We start from the raw sequence: 23,120 nt of genomic DNA on the forward strand, positions 1-23,120 counted from the left end.
AAACGGGCTATTTTTTCTATTCCTGAGTCATCCGGCAAATTCTTCAGCAGCATATTTTTGGTTCCCAAAAAAACGGGGGGATATCGCCCAATCATCAATCTTAAGAACTTAAATTCCCATATTCGTTTTGAACATTTTAAAATGGAGGGTATGGATTCGGTACGGCACCTTATCCGTCCCGGAGATTGGATGGTTAAACTCGACCTAAAAGACGCCTACCTGTCGGTACCAGTTTGTTTGGAACATCAGCCCTTTTTATGTTTTCGTTGGCGGAATATTTGCTATCAGTTTACTTGCCTCGCTTTCGGTCTTTCTCCTGCTCCTCGTCTTTTCACTAAATTGCTCAAGCCAGTTATCGGAGCCCTTCGTAGAAAAGGAATTCGTTTGGTTATTTACCTGGACGATATTATTTTTATGAACGAAAGTCGTGAAGGTGTTATTGCAGATGTGTCGACTGCTATCGACTTGCTTACTAGCTTGGGTTTTCTTATCAATTGGGAAAAGTCTGTGCTTTTACCTTCTCAGTCTTTAGAATTTTTGGGGTTGTTGATTGATTCCATCGCGTTGTCTCTGGCGTTGCCTTCTGACAAGGTCCTATCTATGTTGAAAATGTGCCGTCGGTCCCTATTGAAAGGTGTCGTCTCTCTTCATGATTTATCTTCGTTGATTGGTAGTTTTTCATGGGCCATTCCCACTATACCTTTTGCTCAGGCACATTATCGTCACCTACAGCGTCTTTACATTTTCCATTCGAAATTCTTTAATTATGATTTGTCTCGTTACGTGTCGCTTTCTTCTTCTGCGCGCGACGACATTCGTTGGTGGGTGGAAAATCTCTCTTCTTCCAATGGCTTGTGTTTTCTTAAAAAAGATCCGGATCTCATCATTTATTCGGATGCGTCCCTTTACGGTTGGGGTTTCATGTGTGACGGGGTCTGTTCAAGGGGTCCCTGGGCAGGATCGGATCGATTACGCCATATAAATGAGCTCGAGTTGTTGGCAGCCTTTTATGCTCTTAAATCACTAACTGCGCAATCCACTGATCTTGAGATAAATCTCATCCTCGATAACTCCACAGCCGTTAGTTATATCAATAAGCGCGGAGGCACACGCTCTCGCGCCTTATGTGATATTTCCTCCTCAATAGTAAGCTGGTGCGAATCTCACAATTTATCCCTTACCGCTACACATTTACCTGGCGTTCTAAATTCCGTTGCAGACGAACAGTCCAGGACATCGCTCGACGCAAGCGATTGGATGCTCTGCCGGTCGACCTTCCGGAAGTTGTCAGCAGTATGGAAGACAGAAGTCGATTTATTTGCGAACAAATGGAATGCCCAATTGCCAACCTTCGTGTCATGGATGATCCAACCAGATGCATTTGCTCTGAACGCCTTCTCGCTCAATTGGAGCAGATTCAAAGGATACGCCTTTCCCCCATTCGCCCTCATAGCCAGGTGTCTGGCGAAAATGAGGAAGGAGAAAGCGGAACTGGTGCTAGTATGCCCACTATGGTTCAGCCAACCTTGGTTCCCCCTCCTGTTGAATCTGGCCTGCGACATTCCCCGAATCTTCCGCTTCCGGCCGGATCTCCTCGTCTCCTGCCTGAATGCTCCACATCCGCTGACAATCAACAATTCATTAATACTATCCGCTTGGAAGTTGTCCGGGGACGGCTCATTGGGGAGGGCCTTTCGGAAGACGTGGTCCACTTATTGCTGGCAAGTAACAGAGACTCCACGTCAGCTGCTTATCAGTCAGCATGGAGGTCCTGGTGTCATTGGAACCATCGAAGGAATTCAAATCCCTTGTCTGGTTCTGTAAACTTGATTCTGCAATATCTGGCCGATCTCCATAGTGAAGGCAAGTCCTACTCCACGATCAATCTCCATCGCTCCATGTTATCTGGCACATTTGATTCTGTTGACGGGGTACCAATCGGTCAACATCGATTAGTTATGAGACTCATGAAAGGTTGTTTTCATTCTCGACCGCCGAATCCCCGCTATTCTAGCATGTGGGACCCGGATATTGTTTTGGATTTTATGTCTCAATCTGGAGCCAATTCGGATTTAAATTTCGCCGACCTGTCTAAAAAACTAGTGACCTCCATAGCCTTGGCGACCCTGTTCCGGGTTTCGGAAATTGCTTCCATTGCCAAAGACTCGGTTGTTTTCTCTAACGATGGCGTTTCCTTTTCTCTTTCTCGTCTTCGTAAGACGCAGAAATCCGGGGGATTTCAATCTTTCAGCTTGCGCCGCATTAACAATACGCTCATTTGCCCAGTTGATTGTTTAGGCCAATATGTTTTCCGTACCGATTTTTTAAGAAATGCTCATAATCAATCTAAATTACTAATTAGTCTTCGTAAACCTCACAAGGAGGTTTCTGGCTCAACGGTTGGCCGTTGGGTCAAAGATTATCTTTCTTTAGCCGGAGTGAATCCTCTTTTTTCCGCTCATTCTACGCGGGGGGCAGCATCTTCCAAGGCGGCGTCTATGGGCGTCCCAATAGACTCCATTTTGGCGACGGCGAGTTGGTCCAGCCAGTCCACATTTGCACGATTTTATCATCGTTCCCTGGACACCCCCACCGTGGCTGGGGCCGTCTTTAATTCCTTGGAGCGCCCCGTGCTTTAAAGTCACCGTTGAGGTTGACGGAATGGTTGAGTGCAATTGTCGATTGCTCGAGGAAGCGCAAAGCGCTTCCGAAGAGCAATCTTAATTGCACGAAATGAATGGAGGAGACCTCAACGGTCTCCTAATCCCACCCACATCCAGCCCTTACTATAATTTATATTTTTTTCCTCTGTCTGTTTTACAGTTTCCGTGGTCGCCGTGGTGGTTCTCGTGGCGGGCGTTAATTAATCTTTTCGGCGTTTCACCTTATTACGCGGCCCCAGTTGGTGCCAAGCGGATCTTTTTCAATTATTTTCACCTTATCTTGCCTTATTGCGCGGTTCAATGTTTTGAGCTAGGCAGACCGTCTATTGGTTATTTATTTTATTTTGATCTCTAGTCCCTCTAGTTCCCGGTTTGTTTGTCCAAGACTTAAGGTCTGAGGATAGGCCGTTAGGGAGAGGGGCAACTCTCAGCGTTGCCGCTAGAGGGACTGATTTGTGTTTTCTTTGAAGGAGCTAATACACTGTGTCAACACCGTTGAGGTCTCCTCCATTCATTTCGTGCAATTAAGATTGCTCTTCGGAAGCGCTTTGCGCTTCCTCGAGCAATCGACAATTCCGTTGGCAGACCTGACAATGGTCTTTTTTAAAATGAATGTGATTATAGTATGGAGTTGCGGAGGATTGAACACCGTGCTTTTCGCATGTAAAGCGAACCATCTACCACTAAGTTACAACCCCTTGACAATTGAGACTACCAGTATGTTCCTGATACTTGCTTTTAACACTCAATTATTTGCAAAACCTTGGAGTTGCGGAGGATTGAACTCCGGTCTTCTCACATGCGAAGCGAGCACTCTACCTCTGAGTTACAACCCCTTAACAATTGCACGTTTGCTTTGAGTGACTGTTAACGATTGCGACACGTATGTGTTTTCAATGTAGAAGAAGATTTAAAGTAAAAAGAATAAAACTTGAAAGGAAGGTTTTGTCAAGAGTGGGGTTCGAACCCACGCCTTCTTCGAAGACCAGAATGCCAAATAACGGATTTCACAAGATTACCTATTAATCTATTATTTGAATTAGAATCTTATGTCTGGCGCATAACCACTCGGCCATCTTGACATTGTTAACGAAATGACTACTTATATTGCAATATGGCGTAAACTAGGTGTATTGAGAAGAGCACACAATTGAAACAATGACAGGGAAAAATATCATTAATTAATGGCAATTGTATGCTTTTCTGTTCAATTTTCGAGGATCATTGCAGGTTTAATCGACAGTGCCACAACCGAATGGCCGTCAGGAAATACCACTGGGACGACAAAAGCCGGTTTCTACCAGTAGAAGAAAAAGAACGATAAGAAAGATTATGCCCTATCGTTTTGCAAGTACTTGTTTGATCACTGGGTATTTGCACTTTTCACGAGATATTCGTAAGAATGTGGAATGTAGTTTCATTCTGTTGGCAGTACTGACAATGGTCTTTTTTTTTTCAAAATGAAAGTGATTATAGATGGAGTTGCGAGGATTGAACTCCGGGCTTTTCGCATGTCAAGCGAACACTCTACCACTGAGTTACAACCCCTTAATATCGAGACTACCAGTATGTTCCTGATACTTACTTTTTACCACTCGATTATTTGCAGTACCTTGGAGTTGTGGAGAATTGAACTCTTGTCTTCTCACATGCGAAGCGAGCACTCTACCTCTGAGATACAATCCCTTAACTTATGCTCGTTTGCTTTGAGTGACTGTTAACAATTGTGACACGTATGTGTTTTCAATGGAGAAGAAGATTTAAAGTGAAAAAGAATAAAAGTTGAAAGGAAGGTTTTGTCAAGAGTGGGGTACGAACCCACGCATTCTTCGAAGACTAGAATGCCAAGTAACGGATTTCACAAGATCAGCTATTAATCTATTATTTGAATTAGAATCTTAAGTCTGGCGCCTTAATCACTCGGCCAAGTTGACATTGTTAACTCAATGACTATTTATATTGCAATGTGGCGTAAACTAGGTGTATTGAGAAGAGCACACAATTGTAACAATGACAGGGAAAAATATCAATAATTAATGGCAATTGTATGCTTTTCTGTTCAATTTTCGAGGATCATTGCAGGTTTAATCGACAGTGCCACAACCGAATGGCCGTCAGAAAATACCACTGGGACGACAAAAGCCGGTTTCTACCAGTAGAAGAAAAAGAACGATAAGAAAGATTATGCCCTATCGTTTTGCAAGTACTTGTTTGATCACTGGGTATTTACACTTTTCACGAGATATTCGTAAGAATGTGGAATGTAGTTTCATTCTGTTGGCAGACCTGACAATGGTCTTTTTTTCAAAATGAAAGTGATTATAGAATGGAGTTGCGGGGGAATGAATTCCGTGCTTTTCGCATGCACAGCGAACACTCTACCACTGAGTTACAACCCCTTGACAATCGAGACTACTAGTATGTTCCTGATACTTGCTTTTTAACACTCGATTATTTGCAAAACCTTGGAGTTGCGGAGGATTGAACTCTTGTCTTCTCACATGCGAAGCGAGCAATCTACCTCTGAGTTACAACCCCTTAAAATTATCTCGTTTGCTTTGAGTGACTTTTAACGATTGCGACACGTATGTGTTTTCAATGGAGAAGAAGATTTAAAGTAAAAAGAATAAAACTTGAAAGGAAGGTTTTGTCAAGAGTGGGGTACGAACACACGCCTTCTTCGAAGACCAGAATGCCAAGTAACGGATTTCACAAGATTATCTATCCCTGAGGTATATTTATATACGAAGGTCCTTTACAATATAGGGTGTGGGGTATAGGGGGTTGGGTAGTAGTAGCTAGTAGTGAAATTCAGAGGGTTTAATGTCCATTTTGTAATCCTTTATACGTTTCTTTCCTGAATGACCAATCGTCACCAAATTTTGTACATAATTCTGTCAAAATTTGATACATTGCGTAACAGGGTTTTCATTTGTTTTTATTACTGTTTTAGAAATTTAATTTGCGTATTTGTTACCTAGCTGGTTGCCGAATCCTAGTTAGTGAATTCGCTTTTTTGCGTAACCTTCCAACTGTCAGTGCATGCTCAGCAGTGTAAACAAAAAGAAAAAAAAAAGTTTGGATCTTCCCTAGCAAGACAAGTTTTCTGCTATGGGAGTGGAGAGTATTAATTATTTGATTTGGTTTTTATGTTCGACTTCGATTTCGTCTTTATTCTTCTTTTTACTTTGTATTTTCCCACTCTTATTTTTGTAACCCTTTTGTTTTATTATTACCTCTTTTTGTTTACTATTTTTTTTCTTGATTTTAATAAATTTGGTTGTCCAAGTAAAATTTCTATGCCTCCTTTTTGAACAGTTAGTCATCAACCAAGAAGTTGAGGAACATTTTAAAAATGTTAGATTATATTCATTTTTAAGCTCTGGGTCATCTCTCCCTTCTTCCTCTGTCCTCTCCTCGGTCATCAAGATCTTCTTGCGGTCGTGAAGAGTTACCACCGATCTTCCACTTCAATTTACCTCCGAAAGCTTATTCAGAGGAATTTTTCAAAAAGTACAAACTTAGTTTTCGTTTCCGACTTGATCGAGATTCGAACCGCGAACCATGCGAATGACAGCCTGAGTTGTTGACCATTAGACCATCATTATTATATTATTTGAAGGGAAAAAATGGGTGTGATGGTAGCTTGCTATCTATTAGCCAAGACTCATCTAATGCAACATGTGACCGCATGATATAATTGTATTGTTACTATAGTAATAAGTGTTACTTTAACTAAATCTAAACATGAAGTGCGACGTGGGGTGGCGGGGTGAGGCCTCCGCCACACCTAAGTCGCACCACTCATAATATTGACAGATTATCCCTGAGGTATATTTATATACGAAGGTCCTTAACAATATAGGGTGTGGGGTATAGGGGGTAGGGTAGTAGTAGCTATTAGTGAAATTCAGAGGGTTTAATGTCCATTTAGTAATCCTTCATACGTTTCTTCCCTGAATGACCAATCGTCACCAAATTTTGTACATAATTCTGTCAAAATTTGATACATTGCGTAGCGGGGTTTTCATTTGTTTTTATTACTGTTTTAGAAATTTAATTTGCGTATGTATTACCTAGCTGGTTGCCGAATCCAAGTTAGTGATTCGCTTTGTTTGCTTAACCTTCTAACTGTCAGTGTAGTGCAGTCAGTTCTCAGTAGTGTCAACAACTAGAGAAACAATTTGTTTTCAGAAGAATTCTTAAAGTGGACTGCTGATTAAACTGGAAAACTATTTCGAGCAACATCTAGCAAATTCTTTGAATCATGACAGTAGAAGAAACCCTTCGGGTAATCATTATTATTAGAGTAACTTCATAAGCACAATGCTTTCTCCTTTGTGTTTGTATTTTAATACGCAATTCAACACGAGTAAAGAGAACAAAGTGAAGAAGAAAAAGTGAGATTAAAATGGTTTGTGATAAGTTATTCTTGAATTTTAACAGTTTTGATATATTTTACTAAATTTTACAATGTAGAGGCCAAGTATACCTGCCAAGTCGTCAAAGAATCTGGACCATTTGTCAAATTTCAGCTAGAGTGGCACTTCCCACAGCACAGTACAAATCGGTATGTCAAATTTGCAGACAACATTCATAGTGCCTGCTCTGCTCAACTCCTAATGCAATATTCTCTTTGAAACACAGCATGCATGATATACTCAACAAGCCAGGAGCTATCAACACCCTTCACCTGACAATCCCAAAGTTTCAGGAGTCTGATAGTGGAAAGTACCGTTGTGTTCAGAGGTCTATTACTACCATCAAAGTTTTTGAAATGATTTCATCCGTTTCCAAAAAAACTCTTCATTTTTCATCAGCACAGAGACTTTTTGTTGGGTAAATAAGTTTTAAAAGACTATAAATGAGTTAAAACTAAGCGTACAACATTTATATATACGTTTGCCCACTTTATAGGAAATCATTTGTTAGATTTTTGGGTGGACCATCTATTATTCAAAAACCTATTGCTCAGCCAATTAATTTGGCAAATGAACCTATTTTAGGTAAAAGTTAAAATTACTTATGATTTGGTGGTTTCATTTTTTTAAAATCATATTTAGGTTATTTGAAAAGCAGCGAAGAAAGAGTTGCCTTGGAAAATGCATTACAACATAGGCAATCTACTGTTGAAGAAATTCCAATTGTTATTGATGGCAAAGAATATTGGACTGATGTTCATTTTCACTTCATGTGGTTAATCAAATATGATTTGTTTTCAGATATGACTATCCCAAGGAATGGCCAGAATTGCTGCCTTCCCTCTTGCATCTTGTGAGAACTGAAGATGATTTGGTTCAACAAAGAGCCTTGCTCTACTTGCATCATGTGACAAAATCTCTTGCCTCTAAAAGACTGGCAGGTGATCGACGCGCGTTCCAGGATCTGAGTTCCGAAATGTACAGCTATGTTTGCGCCCTTTATAGTCATCTGAGTCAAACGCTTCTGCAACAAGTAACCATTTCCAATCAGATTTTTATGCAAGACCGATCTGAACTTTTTCTTTTTTTGTGTGTGTTATAATGTAGATGGAAGCGCGTAATGCTGAAATAGTTGGGGCTACGATGGAGAAAGCATTACTGTGTTTGCGCGTTATCCGTAAATTGACTGTTCATGGTTTTAAGACACCTCATCAAACCAATACTGTTATGGAATTCGTTCAGAGTTTTACGAGCGAATTAAAAACCTTCTCCAATACCGTAAGTGGAGGAAACCAAATCACTTGACCGTCAGTCTAATCATTTCTGTTTTGCAGGTCAAGTTGTTCTTTCCAATGACCCATTGTTGGCGTTGTGCGAAAAATATTTGGTTGTTCAGTGCAAGGTTCTCCGGGATCTCCTCGACTTCCATCCTTTTTCCTTTGTCCCGTTTATCCGTATGACCGTAGAATTCGTTCTTCACTATTTGTTCCAACCAGAGAACCAAGTTCTACTCTTCGATTCCTTTGTTGTGCAGTCCCTAAATCTGGTGAAGGGCATTGCACTTTGTGCCGAATATAGACCAGGAAAGATTATCGAAGGTATCTTTCACATTTTTCGTCTCAAATTTAACTATGACTTAATTTTTAACTGGTTGTCATTTCAGATACCAAGAGCCTGCCACTCTTGAGGCCTATCGCATAAAGTCGGAAGTTTTTACACCTGAATCACTCTCATTGATGTGCCGTCAATTAATTGAAAATTATTTGCTGCTGTCGCAAGAGGATCTACATGTCTGGGAAACAAATCCGGAAGAATTTGGTAATTAGACTGATTTTGTAATTCCTTAATTTTTAATTTAAAAAATGTATTTGTTTTACTAGCCGCTGAAGAAGGTGGAGAAGCTTGGAAATACAGTCTTAGGGTGTGTATACTGAATTATAAATATTGTATTGCGACTATGAATTCTGTCGTTTTTTTAGCCTTGTACGGGATGTTTATTTCTAAGTCTCTTCCACGAATATCAATTGATCTTGAGTCCCGTACTGATTTCGGTGCTTAACGAGAGCATGGGACTGATACCACCAGATGATATGAATCGTATAATCAAGAAGGATGCACTTTACAATGCTATTGGACTTGCAGCCTTTGAATTACTCGATGAGGTGGATTTTGATCACTGGTTTAGTCAGGTTAGTAACATTTGAAAACTATTCGTAACAGTAACTGATTCCCTTCCATGGTTGTCATTTTTCGAACTTCAGATTATGTGGCCCTATTCCGCTCTTCAACCATTCTTTATTTAAGAATAGGTAGGAGAAAATGTTGACCGCTTCCGGAATTTGCCGCGTTTGGTTGGCGAGTGCGGAGGGAAGAATTACCATTGGCTTCATTCATCTGCAAATGTAGAGCACGTTGTCAATTCTACCCTTCGTGGCGCTTTTGAGTATTCCGGACAAAAGTGTTCGGCAACGTCAAGGTTATATGTCCCATCCTCATTATGGAAACAGGTTAGATCTATTTAGTGTCACACATTAATTTAATACATCACGATTAAATCAATTTATTACATTTTCTAGATAAAGGAAGGGCTAATCGAGGGTATGAAGCAAATGAAAATTGGTCCAGTCACCGACTTTGACTCACTTACGTCTTCGGTCATTGATAGTCGAGCTTATGAGCGCATAACCTCTTACATTAAGCACGCCGAACAGTCACCGGATCTTCAGATTATTGCTGGTGGGCAGCGAATAAAAGTGTCGGGTATTTTATACATCCAACCCTAGTAGGAACTAAAAATCCCCGTGATCGCATAATGTTGGGAGAAATTTTCGGACCCGTTCTCACCGCCTTCGTTTATGACGACAGCGCACTAGAAGAAACATTAGACCTGGGTCGACCACTTTGGATGGCTGGGTCGACCACGGGTGCACTGATGCCTCCTGGATATGGCCGATACCAAATCACCACAAGCTGCCATACTTCACAACAACGAGGTCTCCAAGTACTACACCACTGTGGGACTGAATATTACAAGACTATGTATGCTGCTACTTTCTACTACACCAAGGCCCCTAATCCCCTACTGATTGTCTACTGAAATCACCAACATACTCAAGTTTGAAAAAATAAGTTTTGATTTTCGCAACAATTTTATTTAATTTTCTTAAAATGAAACATTCATGGTTCCGATGTGTGATAAACTGTTATAATTGAATAAATTGATTTCTACTGCCAAATAGTGTATTTTTTAATATAATCATGAATGGTGTACAGACCTGAAAAATGTCTGTTTCTAGTCTGTAAAATAGTCAACTCAACGCTGCTTCTTGGGATTGGGAAAATGTTTTTGTTCGAGCAAATAGATAATTTTCCATTTCTAGTATTGTTAATACAAAATTACATGTAGATGTTTTTTTTTCATTAGGATCCACTCCCCGGCGTTTTAAAAATGCCCGAAGGACATTACCGAAGGAATCTTGTTAGTCAATTAGTTAATAAGCATAAAATCATTTAAGAGAATAAAGGAAAACAGAATTTTCCAAACTTAATAGTATGTATACTATTTACTTTCTACTATTTAACCTTGCTTTTCTGTCTCTTTAACGTTTCAAAAAATTCCCGAAGGACATTACCGAAGGAATCTTGTTAATCTATTATTTAAATTAGAATCTTAAGTCTGGCGCCTTAACCACTCGGCCATCTTGACATTGTTAACACAATGACTACTTATATTGCAATGTGGCGTAAACTAGGTCTATTGAGAAGAGCACACAATTGTAACTATGACAGGGAAAAATATCAATAATTAATGGCAATTGTATGCTTTTCTGTTCAATTTTCGAGGATCATTGCAGGTTTAATCGACAGTGCCACAACCGAATGGCCGTCAGAAAATACCACTGGGACGACAAAAGCCGGTTTCTACCAGTAGAAGAAAAAGAACGATAAGAAAGATTATGCCCTATCGTTTTGCAAGTACTTGTTTGATCACTGGGTATTTAAACTTTTCACGAGATATTCGTAAGAATGTGGAATGTAGTTTCATTCTGTTGGCAGACCTGACAATGGGATTTTTTTTTCAAAATTAAAGTGATTATAGGATGGAGTTGCGGAGGATTGAACTCCGGGCTTTTCGCATGCAAAGCGAACCCTCTACCGCTGAGTTACAACCCCTTGACAATCGTGACTACCAGTATGTTCCTGATACTTGCTTTTTAACACTCGATTATTTGCAAAACCTTGGAGTTGCGGAGGATTGAACTCCGGTCTTCTCACATGCGAAGCGAGCACTCTACCTCTGAGTTACAACCCCTTAACATTTGCTCGTTTGCTTTGAGTGACTTTTAACGATTACGACACGTATGTGTTTTCAATGGAGAAGAAGATTTAAAGTAAAAAGAATAAAACTTGAAAGGAAGGTTTTGTCAAGAGTGGGGTTCGAACCCACGCCTTCTTCGAAGACCAGAATGCCAAATAACGGATTTCACAAGATTACCTATTAATCTATTATTTAAATTAGAATCTTAAGTCTGGCGCCTTAACCACTCGGCCATCTTGACATTGTTAACACAATGACTACTTATATTGCAATGTGGCGTAAACTAGGTGTATTCAGAAGACCACACAATTTTAACAATAACATGGAAAAATATCAATAATTAATGGCAAATGTATGCTTTCCTGTTAAATTTTCGAGGATCATTGCAGGTTTAATCGACAGTGCCACAACCGAATGGCCGTCAGAAAATATCACTGGGACGACAAAAGCCGGTTTTTACCAGTAGAAGAAAAAGAACGATAAGAAAGATTATGCCCTATCGTTTTGCAAGTACTTGTTTGATCACTGGGTATTTACACTTTTCACGAGATATTCGTAAGAATGTGGAATGTAGTTTCATTCTGTTGGCAGACCTGACAATGGTCTTTTTTTCAAAATGAAAGTGATTATAGTATGGAGTTGCGGGGTATTGAACTCCGGGCTTTTCGCATGCAAAGCGAGCACTCCACCACTGAGTTACAACCCCTTGACAATCGAGACTACCAGTATGTTCCTATTACTTGCTTTTTAACACTCGATTATTTGCAAAACCTTGGAGTTGTGGAGGATTGAACTCCAGTCTTCTCTCATGCGAAGCGAGCATTCTACCTCTGAGTTACAACCCATTAGCATTTGCTCGTTTGCTTCGAGTGACTTTTAACGAGTGCGACACGTATGTGTTTTCAATGGAGAAGAAGATTTAAAGTAAAAAGAATAAAATTTGAAAGGAAGGTTTTGTCAAGAGTGGGGTTCGAACCCACGCCTTCTTCGAAGACCAGAATGGCAAAAAACGGATTTCACAAGATTACCTATTAATCTATTATTTAAATTAGAATCTTAAGTCTGGCGCCTTAACCACTCGGCCATCTTGACATTGTTAACACAATGACTACTTATATTGCAATGTGGCGTAAACTAGGTCTATTGAGAAGAGCACACAATTGTAACTATGACAGGGAAAAATATCAATTATTAATGGCAATTGTATGCTTTTCTGTTCAATTTTCGAGGATCATTGCAGGTTTAATCGACAGTGCCACAACCGAATGGCCGTCAGAAAATACCACTGGGACGACAAAAGCCGGTTTCTACCAGTAGAAGAAAAAGAACGATAAGAAAGATTATGCCCTATCGTTTTGCAAGTACTTGTTTGATCACTGGGTATTTAAACTTTTCACGAGATATTCGTAAGAATGTGGAATGTAGTTTCATTCTGTTGGCAGACCTGACAATGGGATTTTTTTTCAAAATTAAAGTGTTTATAGGATGGAGTTGCGGAGGATTGAACTCCGGGCTTTTCGCATGCAAAGCGAAGCCTCAACCGCTGAGTTACAACCCCTTGACAATCGTGACTACCAGTATGTTCCTGATACTTGCTTTTTAACACTCGATTATTTGCAAAACCTTGGAGTTGCGGAGGATTGAACTCCGGTCTTCTCACATGCGAAGCGAGCACTCTACCTCTGAGAAACAACCCCTTAACATTTGCTCGTTTGCTTTGAGTGACTTTTAACGATTGCGACACGTATGTGTTTTCAATGGAGAAGAAGATTTAAAGTAAAAAGAATAAAACTTGAAAGGAAGGTTTTGTCAAGAGTGGGGTTCGAACCCACACCTTCTTCGAAGACCAGAATGCCAAATAACTGAATTCACAAGATTACCAATTAATCTATTATTTAAATTAGAATCTTAAGTCTGGCGCCTTAAACACTCGGCCATTTTGACATTGTTAACACAATGACTACTTATATTGCAATGTGGCGTAAACTAGGTGTATTGAGAAGAGCACACAATTGTAACAATGACAGTGAAAAATATCAATAATTAATGGCAATTGTATGCTTTTCTGTTCAATTTTAGAGGATCATTGCAGGTTTAATCGGCAGTGTTACAACCGAATCGCCGTCAGAAAATACCACTGGGACGACAAAAGCCGGTTTGTACCAGTAGAAGAAAAAGAACGATAAGAAAGATTATGCCCTATCGTTTTGCAAGTACTTGTTTGATCACTGGGTATTTACACTTTTCACGAGATATTCGTAAGAATGTGGAATGTAGTTTCATTCTGTTGGCAGACCTGACAATGGTCTTTTTTTCAAAATGAAAGTGATTATAGTATGGAGTTGCGGAGGATTGAACTTCGGGCTTTTCGCATGCAAAGCGAACACACTACCACTGAGTTACAACCCCTTGACAATCGAGACTACCAGTATGTTCCTGATACTTGCTTTTTAACACTCGATTATTTGCAATACCTTGGAGTTGCGGAGGATTGAACTCCGGTCTTCTCACATGCGAAGCGAGCACTCTACCTCTGAGTTACAACCCCTTAACATTATGTCGTTTGCTTTGAGTGACTTTTAACGATTGCGACACGTATGTATTTTCAATGGAGAAGAAGATTGAAAGTAAAAAGAATAAAACTTGAAAGGAAGGTTTTGTCAAGAGTGGGGTACGAACACACGCCTTCTTCGAAGACCAGAATGCCAAGTAACGGATTTCACAAGATTACCTATCCCTGAGGTATATTTATATACGAAGGTCCTTTACAATATAGGGTGTGGGGTATAGGGGGTTGGGTAGTAGTAGCTAATAGTGAAATTCAGAGGGTTTAATGTCCATTTTGTAATCCTTTATACGTTTCTTTCCTGAATGACCAATCGTCACCAAATTTTGTAAATAATTCTGTCAAAATTTGATACATTGCGTAACAGGGTTTTCATTTGTTTTTATTACTGTTTTAGAAATTTAATTTGCGTATTTGTTACCTAGCTGGTTGCCGAATCCTAGTTAGTGAATTCGCTTTTTTGCGTAACCTTCCAACTGTCAGTGCATGCTCAGCAGTGTAAACAAAAAGAGAAAAAAAAGTTTGGATCTTCCCTAGCAAGACAAGTTTTCTGCTATAGGAGTGGAGAGTATTAATTATTTGATTTGGTTTTTATGTTCGACTTCGATTTCGTCTTTATTCTTCTTTTTACTTTGTATTTTCCCACTCTTATTTTTGTAACCCTTTTGTTTTATTATTACCTCTTTTTGTTTACTATTTTTTATCTTGATTTTAATAAATTTGGTTGTCCAAGTAAAATTTCTATGCCTCCTTTTTTAACAGTTAGTCATCAACCAAGAAGTTGAGGAACATTTTAAAAATGTTAGATTATATTCATTTTTAAGCTCTGGGTCATCTCTCCCTTCTTCCTCTGTCCTCTCCTCGGTCATCAAGATCTTCTTGCGGTCGTGAAGAGTTACCACCGATCTTCACTTCAATTTACCTCCGAAAGCTTATTCAGAGGAATTTTTCAAAAAGTACAAACTTTGTTTTCGTTTCCGACTTGATCGAGATTCGAACCGCGAACCATGCGAATGACAGCCTGAGTTGATGACCATTAGACCATCATTATTATATTATTTGAAGGGAAAAAATGGGTGTGATGGTAGCTTGCTATCTATTAGCCAAGACTCATCTAATGCAACATGTGACCGCATGATATAATTGTATTGTTACTATAGTAATAAGTGTTACTTTAACTTAATCTAAACATGAAGTGCGACGTGGGGTGGCGGGGTGAAGCCTCCGCCACACCTAAGTCGCACCACTCATAATATTGACAGATTATTAGTCAATTAGGTAATAAGCATAAAATCATCTAAGGAAATAAAGGGAAACAGAATTTTCCAAACTTAATAGTATGTATACTATTTACTTTCTACTATTTAACCTTGCTTTTCCGTCTCTTTAACGTTTAAAAAAATTCCCGAAGGACATTACCGAAGGAATCTTGTTAATCTATTATTTAAATTAGAATCTTAAGTCTGGCGCCTTAACCACTCGGCCATCTTGACATTGTTAACGCAATGACTACTTATATTGCAATGTGGCGTAAACTAGGTGTATTGAGAAGAGCACACAATTGTAACAATGACAGTGAAAAATATCAATAATTAATGGCAATTGTATGCTTTTCTGTTCAATTTTAGAGGATCATTGCAGGTTTAATCGGCAGTGTTACAACCGAATCGCCGTCAGAAAATACCACTGGGACGACAAAAGCCGGTTTCTACGAGTAGAAGAAAAAGAAAGATAAGAAAGATTATGCCCTATCGTTTTGCAAGTACTTGTTTGATCACTGGGTATTTACACTTTTCACGAGATATTCGTAAGAATGTGGAATGTAGTTTCATTCTGTTGGCAGACCTGACAATGGTCTTTTTTTCAAAATGAAAGTGATTATAGTATGGAGTTGCGGAGGATTGAACTCCGGGCTTTTCGCATGCAAAGCGAACACTCTACCACTGAGTTACAACCCCTTCACAATCGAGACTACCAGTATGTTCCTGATACTTGCTTTTTAACACTCGATTATTTGCAATAACTTGGAGTTGCGGAGGATTGAACTCCGGTCTTCTCACATGCGAAGCGAGCACTCTACCTCTGAGTTACAACCCCTTAACATTAATTCGTTTGCTTTGAGTGACTTTTAACGATTGCGACACGTATGTATTTTAATGGAGAAGAAGATTGAAAGTAAAAAGAATAAAACTTGAAAGGAAGGTTTTGTCAAGAGTGGGGTTCGAACCCACGCCTTCTTCGAAGACCAGAATGCCAAATAACGGATTTTACAAGATTACCTATTAATCTATTATTTAAATTAGAATCTTAAGTCTGGCGCCTTAACCACTCGGCCATCTTGACATTGTTAACGCAATGACTACTTATATTGCAATGTGGCGTAAACTAGGTGTATTGAGAAGAGCACACAATTGTAACAATGACAGTGAAAAATATCAATAATTAATGGCAATTGTATGCTTTTCTGTTCAATTTTAGAGGATCATTGCAGGTTTAATCGGCAGTGTTACAACCGAATCGCCGTCAGAAAATACCACTGGGACGACAAAAGCCGGTTTGTACCAGTAGAAGAAAAAGAACGATAAGAAAGATTATGTCCTATCGTTTTGCAAGTACTTGTTTGATCACTGGGTATTTACACTTTTCACGAGATATTCGTAAGAATGTGGAATGTAGTTTCATTCTGTTGGCAGCCCTGACAATGGTCTTTTTTTTTCAAAATGAAAGGTATTATAGTATGGAGTTCCGGAGGATTGAACTTCGGGCTTTTCGCATTCAAAGCGAACACACTACCACTGAGTTACAACCCCTTGACAATCGAGACTACCAGTATGTTCCTGATACTTGCTTTTAAACACTCGATTATTTGCAATACCTTGGAGTTGCGGAGGATTGAACTCCGGTCTTCTCACATGCGAAGCGAGCACTCTACCTCTGAGTTACAACCCCTTAACATTATCTCGTTTGCTTTGAGTAACTTTTAACGATTGCGACACGTATGTGTTTTCAATGGAGAAGAAGATTTAAAGTAAAAAGAATAAAACTTGAAAGGAAGGTTTTGTCAAGAGTGGGGTACGAACACACGCCTTCTTCGAAGACCAGAATGCCAAGTAACGGATTTCACAAGATTACCTATCCCTGAGGTATATTTATATACGAAGGTCCTTTACAATATAGGGTGTGGGGTATAGGGGGTTGGGTAGTAGTAGCTAATAGTGAAATTCAGAGGGTTTAATGTCCATTTTGTAATCCTTTATACGTTTCTTTCCTGAATGACCAATCGTCACCAAATTTTGTAAATAATTCTGTCAAAATTTGATACATTGCGTAACAGGGTTTTCATTTGTTTTTATTACTGTTTTAGAAATTTAATTTGCGTATTTGTTACCTAGCTGGTTGCCGAATCCTAGTTAGTGAATTCGCTTTTTTGCGTAACCTTCCAACTGTCAGTGCATGCTCAGCAGTGTAAACAAAAAGAAAAAAAAAAGTTTGGATCTTCCCTAGCAAGACAAGTTTTCTGCTATGGGAGTGGAGAGTATTAATTATTTGATTTGGTTTTTATGTTCGACTTCGATTTCGTCTTTATTCTTCTTTTTACTTTGTATTTTCCCACTCTTATTTTTGTAACCCTTTTGTTTTATTATTACCTCTTTTTGTTTACTATTTTTTATCTTGATTTTAATAAATTTGGTTGTCCAAGTAAAATTTCTATGCCTCCTTTTTTAACAGTTAGTCATCAACCAAGAAGTTGAGGAACATTTTAAAAATGTTAGATTATATTCATTTTTAAGCTCTGGGTCATCTCTCCCTTCTTCCTCTGTCCTCTCCTCGGTCATCAAGATCTTCTTGCAGTCGTGAAGAGTTACCACCGATCTTCCACTTCAATTTACCTCCGAAAGCTTATTCAGAGGAATTTTTCAAAAAGTACAAACTTTGTTTTCGTTTCCGACTTGATCGAGATTCGAACCGCGAACCATGCGAATGACAGCCTGAGTTAATGACCATTAGACCATCATTATTATATTATTTGAAGGGAAAAAATGGGTGTGATGGTAGCTTGCTATCTATTAGCCAAGACTCATCTAATGCAACATGTGACCGCATGATATAATTGTATTGTTACTATAGTAATAAGTGTTACTTTAACTTAATCTAAACATGAAGTGCGACGTGGGGTGGCGGGGTGAAGCCTCCGCCACACCTAAGTCACACCACTCATAATATTGACAGATTATTAGTCAATTAGTTAATAAGCATAAAATCATTTAAGAGAATAAAGGGAAACAGAATTTTCCAAGCTTAATAGTATGTATACTATTTACTTTCTACTATTTCACCTTGCTTTTCCGTCTCTTTAACGTTTAAAAAAATTCCCGAAGGACATTACCGAAGGAATCTTGTTAATCTATTATTTAAATTAGAATCTTAAGTCTGGCGCCTTAACCACTCGGCCATCTTGACATTATTAACGCAATGACTACTTATATTGCAATGTGGCGTAAACTAGGTGTATTGAGAAGAGCACACAATTGTAACAATGACAGTGAAAAATATCAATAATTAATGGCAATTGTATGCTTTTCTGTTCAAATTTCGAGGATCATTGCAGGTTTAATCGACAGTGCCACAACCGAATGGCCGTCAGGAAATACCACTGGGACGACAAAAGCCGGTTTCTACCAGTAGAAGAAAAAGAACGACAAGAAAGATTATGCCCTATCGTTTTGCAAGTACTTGTTTGATCACTGGGTATTTGCACTTTTCACGAGATATTCGTAAGAATGTGGAATGTAGTTTCATTCTGTTGGCAGACCTGACAATGGGTTTTTTTTTTCAAAATGAAAGTGATTATAGTATGGAGTTCCGGAGGATTGAACTCCGGGCTTCGCATGCAAAGCGAAAACTCTACCAGTGAGTTACAACCCCTTAATATCGAGACTACCAGCATGTTCCTGATACTTGCTTTTTACCTCTCGATTATTTGCACTACCTCGGAGTTGCGGAGGATTGAACTCCGGTCTTCTCACATGCGAAGCGAGCACTCAACCTCTGAGTTACAACCCCTTAACATTATCTCGTTTGCTTTGAGTTACTGTTATCGATTGTGACACGTATGTGTTTTCAATGGAGAAGAAGATTTAAAGTAAAAAGAATAAAACTTGAAAGGAAGGTTTTGTCAAGAGTGGGGTTCGAACCCACGCCTTCTTCGAAGACCAGAATGCCAAATAACGGATTTCACAAGATTACCTATTAATCTATTATTTAAATTAGAATCTTAAGTCTGGCGCCTTAACCACTCGGCCATCTTGACATTATTAACGCAATGACTACTTATATTGCAATGTGGCGTAAACTAGGTGTATTGAGAAGAGCACACAATTGTAACAATTACATGGAAAAATATCAATAATTAATGGCAATTGTATGCTTTTCTGTTCAATTTTCGAGGATCATTGCAGGTTTAATCGACAGTGCCACAACCGAATTGCCGTCAGAAAATACCACTGAGACGACAAAAGCCGGTTTCTACCAGTAGAAGAAAAAGAACGATGAGAAAGATTATGCCCTATCGTTTTGCAAGTACTTGTTTGATCACTGATGGGTATTTACACTTTTCACGAGGTATTCGTAAGAATGTGGAATGTAGTTTCATTCTGTTGGCAGACCTGACAATGGTCTTTTAATTTCAAAAAAGGTTGTCCAAGTAAAATTTCTATGCCTCCTTTTTTAACAGTTAGTCATCAACCAAGAAGTTGAGGAACATTTTAAAAATGTTAGATTATATTCATTTTTAAGCTCTGGGTCATCTCTCCCTTCTTCCTCTGTCCTCTCCTCGGTCATCAAGATCTTCTTGCAGTCGTGAAGAGTTACCACCGATCTTCCACTTCAATTTACCTCCGAAAGCTTATTCAGAGGAATTTTTCAAAAAGTACAAACTTTGTTTTCGTTTCCGACTTGATCGAGATTCGAACCGCGAACCATGCGAATGACAGCCTGAGTTGATGACCATTAGACCATCATTATTATATTATTTGAAGGGAAAAAATGGGTGTGATGGTAGCTTGCTATCTATTAGCCAAGACTCATCTAATGCAACATGTGACCGCATGATATAATTGTATTGTTACTATAGTAATAAGTGTTACTTTAACTTAATCTAAACATGAAGTGCGACGTGGGGTGGCGGGGTGAAGCCTCCGCCACACCTAAGTCACACCACTCATAATATTGACAGATTATTAGTCAATTAGTTAATAAGCATAAAATCATTTAAGAGAATAAAGGGAAACAGAATTTTCCAAGCTTAATAGTATGTATACTATTTACTTTCTACTATTTCACCTTGCTTTTCCGTCTCTTTAACGTTTAAAAAAATTCCCGAAGGACATTACCGAAGGAATCTTGTTAATCTATTATTTAAATTAGAATCTTAAGTCTGGCGCCTTAACCACTCGGCCATCTTGACATTATTAACGCAATGACTACTTATATTGCAATGTGGCGTAAACTAGGTGTATTGAGAAGAGCACACAATTGTAACAATGACAGTGAAAAATATCAATAATTAATGGCAATTGTATGCTTTTCTGTTCAAATTTCGAGGATCATTGCAGGTTTAATCGACAGTGCCACAACCGAATGGCCGTCAGGAAATACCACTGGGACGACAAAAGCCGGTTTCTACCAGTAGAAGAAAAAGAACGACAAGAAAGATTATGCCCTATCGTTTTGCAAGTACTTGTTTGATCACTGGGTATTTGCACTTTTCACGAGATATTCGTAAGAATGTGGAATGTAGTTTCATTCTGTTGGCAGACCTGACAATGGGTTTTTTTTTCAAAATGAAAGTGATTATAGTATGGAGTTCCGGAGGATTGAACTCCGGGCTTCGCATGCAAAGCGAAAACTCTACCAGTGAGTTACAACCCCTTAATATCGAGACTACCAGCATGTTCCTGATACTTGCTTTTTACCTCTCGATTATTTGCACTACCTCGGAGTTGCGGAGGATTGAACTCCGGTCTTCTCACATGCGAAGCGAGCACTCAACCTCTGAGTTACAACCCCTTAACATTATCTCGTTTGCTTTGAGTTACTGTTATCGATTGTGACACGTATGTGTTTTCAATGGAGAAGAAGATTTAAAGTAAAAAGAATAAAACTTGAAAGGAAGGTTTTGTCAAGAGTGGGGTTCGAACCCACGCCTTCTTCGAAGACCAGAATGCCAAATAACGGATTTCACAAGATTACCTATTAATCTATTATTTAAATTAGAATCTTAAGTCTGGCGCCTTAACCACTCGGCCATCTTGACATTATTAACGCAATGACTACTTATATTGCAATGTGGCGTAAACTAGGTGTATTGAGAAGAGCACACAATTGTAACAATTACATGGAAAAATATCAATAATTAATGGCAATTGTATGCTTTTCTGTTCAATTTTCGAGGATCATTGCAGGTTTAATCGACAGTGCCACAACCGAATTGCCGTCAGAAAATACCACTGAGACGACAAAAGCCGGTTTCTACCAGTAGAAGAAAAAGAACGATGAGAAAGATTATGCCCTATCGTTTTGCAAGTACTTGTTTGATCACTGATGGGTATTTACACTTTTCACGAGGTATTCGTAAGAATGTGGAATGTAGTTTCATTCTGTTGGCAGACCTGACAATGGTCTTTTAATTTCAAAATTAAAGTGATTATATCATGGAGTTGCGGAGGATTGAACTCTAACTCTGGGCTTTTCGCATGCAAAGCGAAAACTCTACCACTGAGTTACAACCCCTTGACAATCGAGACTACCAGTATGTTCCTGATACTTGCTTTTTAACACTCGATTATTTGCAAAACCTTGGAGTTACGGAGGATTGAACTCCGGTCTTCTCACATGCGAAGCGAGCACTCTACCTCTCAGTTACAAACCCTTTACTTATGTTCTTTTGCTTTGAGTGACTGTTAACGATTGCGACACGTATGTGTTTTCAATGGAGAAGAAGATTTAAAGTAAAAAAGAATAAAACTTGAAAGGAAGGTTTTGTCAAGAGTGGGGTACGAACCCACACCTTCTTCGAAGACCAGAATGCCAAGTAACCGATATCACACGATTACCTATTAATCTATTATTTGAATTAGAATCTTAAGTTTGGCGCCTTAACCACTCGGCCATCTTGACATTGTTAAGGCAATGGGTATTGTAATGATTGGCAGTCAGCGTTCTAGTTATCAGCGAAATAGTTCATTCTCCTCGTTTGTTTATTGCTCTCTCGCTGACCTCGATAGAAGTCATTCCCCCCTTCTTTTTTATGACCCACGCTAACCTTGACTCTACTGTAAATGACCGCGTTTGACCCTGTTTTTACTTGTATAAAATCCCACCCAACGCAGTTCTTCTTCAGTCAATGCTAGGCTGTTCAGTCGGTCTAGTGTTGGCTCACTCCTTCTAGAGCTCAGTCCTTCTGGTTCACCCGTCACAGGATGTCACATTATGTTGGGTTATTGTTTCTTCTTTTTCCGTTGTAGTTATGTTTTTGTATTTGCCCGCCTCATGCTAGAGAAGTCTCGCGCATCGCATGTAGGACCGTAAAACCATGTATGTTTCTACAAAAAATTCTTTACCCCGTCTATCACCGTGTTGAAGTGAGTGACTTTTCAGTTTTCACGGTTTTGAAAGATGTGGAGGATAGGTTGCTTACGGCCTGTGTAATGGAGGAAAAATCTCTACATTTGATATTGTATTAACGATTTTAAATCGTTCAGGGGGAAAGGGTACGAATCCCTTCACTGTCATAATCTCTACATTTGATAGAGGATTAACGATTTTCAATGGTTCTTGGCCAATTATCAATGTGAGGCCTGTTAGCTCAGTTGGTTAGAGCACCTTGCTAATGAAGCAGAGGTCATGAGTACGATCCTCTTACGAGCCAATTTATTGGAGGAAATGTCGTTGAGTGCAACAGATAGAAGAACAAGTTTAGGTTGTACAGGATTTCGTAACCAACATTTAAAAAAAACGAAACACCGGCTCTCCCCTACCAAGTCAGGTTTTCTTATATGGAAAAACGATTATTACAGGGTTGTAGATCTTTTTACGCTGATCATTTTTTAATATAGGGTTTAGAGTGTGCAAATGAGCGGAAGTGCCCGTAA

The 23,120-nt window shown here is 39.1% G+C and overlaps 1 protein-coding gene and 13 non-coding genes across 22 annotated transcripts; 1 reads left to right on the forward strand and 13 right to left on the reverse strand.

Moving 5' to 3' along the window:
- Positions 1–3,427: 3,427 nt before the first annotated feature.
- Positions 3,428–3,499, reverse strand: Trnaa-cgc. The gene has a single exon. It is a non-coding gene; the product is annotated as a tRNA-Ala (tRNA).
- A 641-nt stretch (positions 3,500–4,140) lies between these two features.
- Trnav-gac lies at positions 4,141–4,211 on the reverse strand. The gene has a single exon. It is a non-coding gene; the product is annotated as a tRNA-Val (tRNA).
- A 2,562-nt stretch (positions 4,212–6,773) lies between these two features.
- On the forward strand, positions 6,774–10,248 carry LOC124189993 (delta-1-pyrroline-5-carboxylate dehydrogenase, mitochondrial-like). Of its 9 annotated transcripts, none has more exons than XM_046582509.1 (13): positions 6,785–7,063; positions 7,143–7,233; positions 7,311–7,502; positions 7,581–7,669; positions 7,727–7,819; positions 7,886–8,117; positions 8,192–8,362; positions 8,419–8,682; positions 8,748–8,902; positions 8,965–9,005; positions 9,064–9,273; positions 9,394–9,591; positions 9,661–10,248. In XM_046582509.1, exons 9-13 carry the CDS (start codon positions 8,821–8,823, stop codon positions 9,865–9,867), a joined length of 738 nt encoding a protein of 245 aa, XP_046438465.1. In that variant the 5' UTR covers positions 6,785–7,063; positions 7,143–7,233; positions 7,311–7,502; positions 7,581–7,669; positions 7,727–7,819; positions 7,886–8,117; positions 8,192–8,362; positions 8,419–8,682; positions 8,748–8,820; the 3' UTR covers positions 9,868–10,248. The 9 variants fall into 9 exon arrangements, 5 of the variants coding, with proteins under 5 accessions (XP_046438465.1, XP_046438461.1, XP_046438462.1 ...); XR_006872752.1 differs by having other exon boundaries at positions 6,802–7,063; positions 7,311–7,412; positions 7,484–7,502; positions 7,727–8,117; positions 9,346–9,591; XM_046582505.1 differs by having other exon boundaries at positions 6,802–7,063; positions 7,311–7,412; positions 7,484–7,502; positions 7,727–8,117.
- Positions 10,249–11,324: 1,076 nt separating this feature from the next.
- On the reverse strand, positions 11,325–11,396 carry Trnaa-cgc. Its single transcript has one exon. It is a non-coding gene; the product is annotated as a tRNA-Ala (tRNA).
- A 110-nt stretch (positions 11,397–11,506) lies between these two features.
- Positions 11,507–11,643, reverse strand: Trnal-uaa. Its single transcript has 2 exons — positions 11,607–11,643; positions 11,507–11,551 (listed from the first exon to the last, which is right to left on the reverse strand). It is a non-coding gene; the product is annotated as a tRNA-Leu (tRNA).
- Positions 11,644–12,357: 714 nt separating this feature from the next.
- On the reverse strand, positions 12,358–12,494 carry Trnal-uaa. The gene is made up of 2 exons: positions 12,458–12,494; positions 12,358–12,402 (listed from the first exon to the last, which is right to left on the reverse strand). It is a non-coding gene; the product is annotated as a tRNA-Leu (tRNA).
- A 1,384-nt stretch (positions 12,495–13,878) lies between these two features.
- On the reverse strand, positions 13,879–13,950 carry Trnaa-cgc. Its single transcript has one exon. It is a non-coding gene; the product is annotated as a tRNA-Ala (tRNA).
- A 1,904-nt stretch (positions 13,951–15,854) lies between these two features.
- Trnaa-ugc lies at positions 15,855–15,926 on the reverse strand. Its single transcript has one exon. It is a non-coding gene; the product is annotated as a tRNA-Ala (tRNA).
- Positions 15,927–15,993: 67 nt separating this feature from the next.
- On the reverse strand, positions 15,994–16,065 carry Trnaa-cgc. The gene has a single exon. It is a non-coding gene; the product is annotated as a tRNA-Ala (tRNA).
- Positions 16,066–16,174: 109 nt separating this feature from the next.
- Positions 16,175–16,311, reverse strand: Trnal-uaa. The gene is made up of 2 exons: positions 16,275–16,311; positions 16,175–16,219 (listed from the first exon to the last, which is right to left on the reverse strand). It is a non-coding gene; the product is annotated as a tRNA-Leu (tRNA).
- A 534-nt stretch (positions 16,312–16,845) lies between these two features.
- Positions 16,846–16,917, reverse strand: Trnaa-cgc. Its single transcript has one exon. It is a non-coding gene; the product is annotated as a tRNA-Ala (tRNA).
- Positions 16,918–19,142: 2,225 nt separating this feature from the next.
- Trnal-uaa lies at positions 19,143–19,279 on the reverse strand. Its single transcript has 2 exons — positions 19,243–19,279; positions 19,143–19,187 (listed from the first exon to the last, which is right to left on the reverse strand). It is a non-coding gene; the product is annotated as a tRNA-Leu (tRNA).
- A 1,867-nt stretch (positions 19,280–21,146) lies between these two features.
- Trnal-uaa lies at positions 21,147–21,283 on the reverse strand. Its single transcript has 2 exons — positions 21,247–21,283; positions 21,147–21,191 (listed from the first exon to the last, which is right to left on the reverse strand). It is a non-coding gene; the product is annotated as a tRNA-Leu (tRNA).
- Positions 21,284–22,009: 726 nt separating this feature from the next.
- On the reverse strand, positions 22,010–22,146 carry Trnal-uaa. The gene is made up of 2 exons: positions 22,110–22,146; positions 22,010–22,054 (listed from the first exon to the last, which is right to left on the reverse strand). It is a non-coding gene; the product is annotated as a tRNA-Leu (tRNA).
- Positions 22,147–23,120: the final 974 nt, after the last annotated feature.

Source organism: Daphnia pulex, chromosome 3, assembly GCF_021134715.1.
Source record: "Daphnia pulex isolate KAP4 chromosome 3, ASM2113471v1".
NCBI lineage: Eukaryota > Metazoa > Arthropoda > Branchiopoda > Diplostraca > Daphniidae > Daphnia > Daphnia pulex.

Coding starts and splice junctions, on each gene's coding strand:
- LOC124189993 (XM_046582509.1), top strand. CDS start 8,821: ATGTGCCGTCAATTAATTGAAAATTATTTGCTGCTGTCGCAAGAGGAT. Junction 9,006..9,063: donor CTTGGAAATACAGTCTTAGG/GTGTGTATACTG, acceptor TCGTTTTTTTAG/CCTTGTACGGGATGTTTATT. Junction 9,592..9,660: donor CATCCTCATTATGGAAACAG/GTTAGATCTATT, acceptor TACATTTTCTAG/ATAAAGGAAGGGCTAATCGA.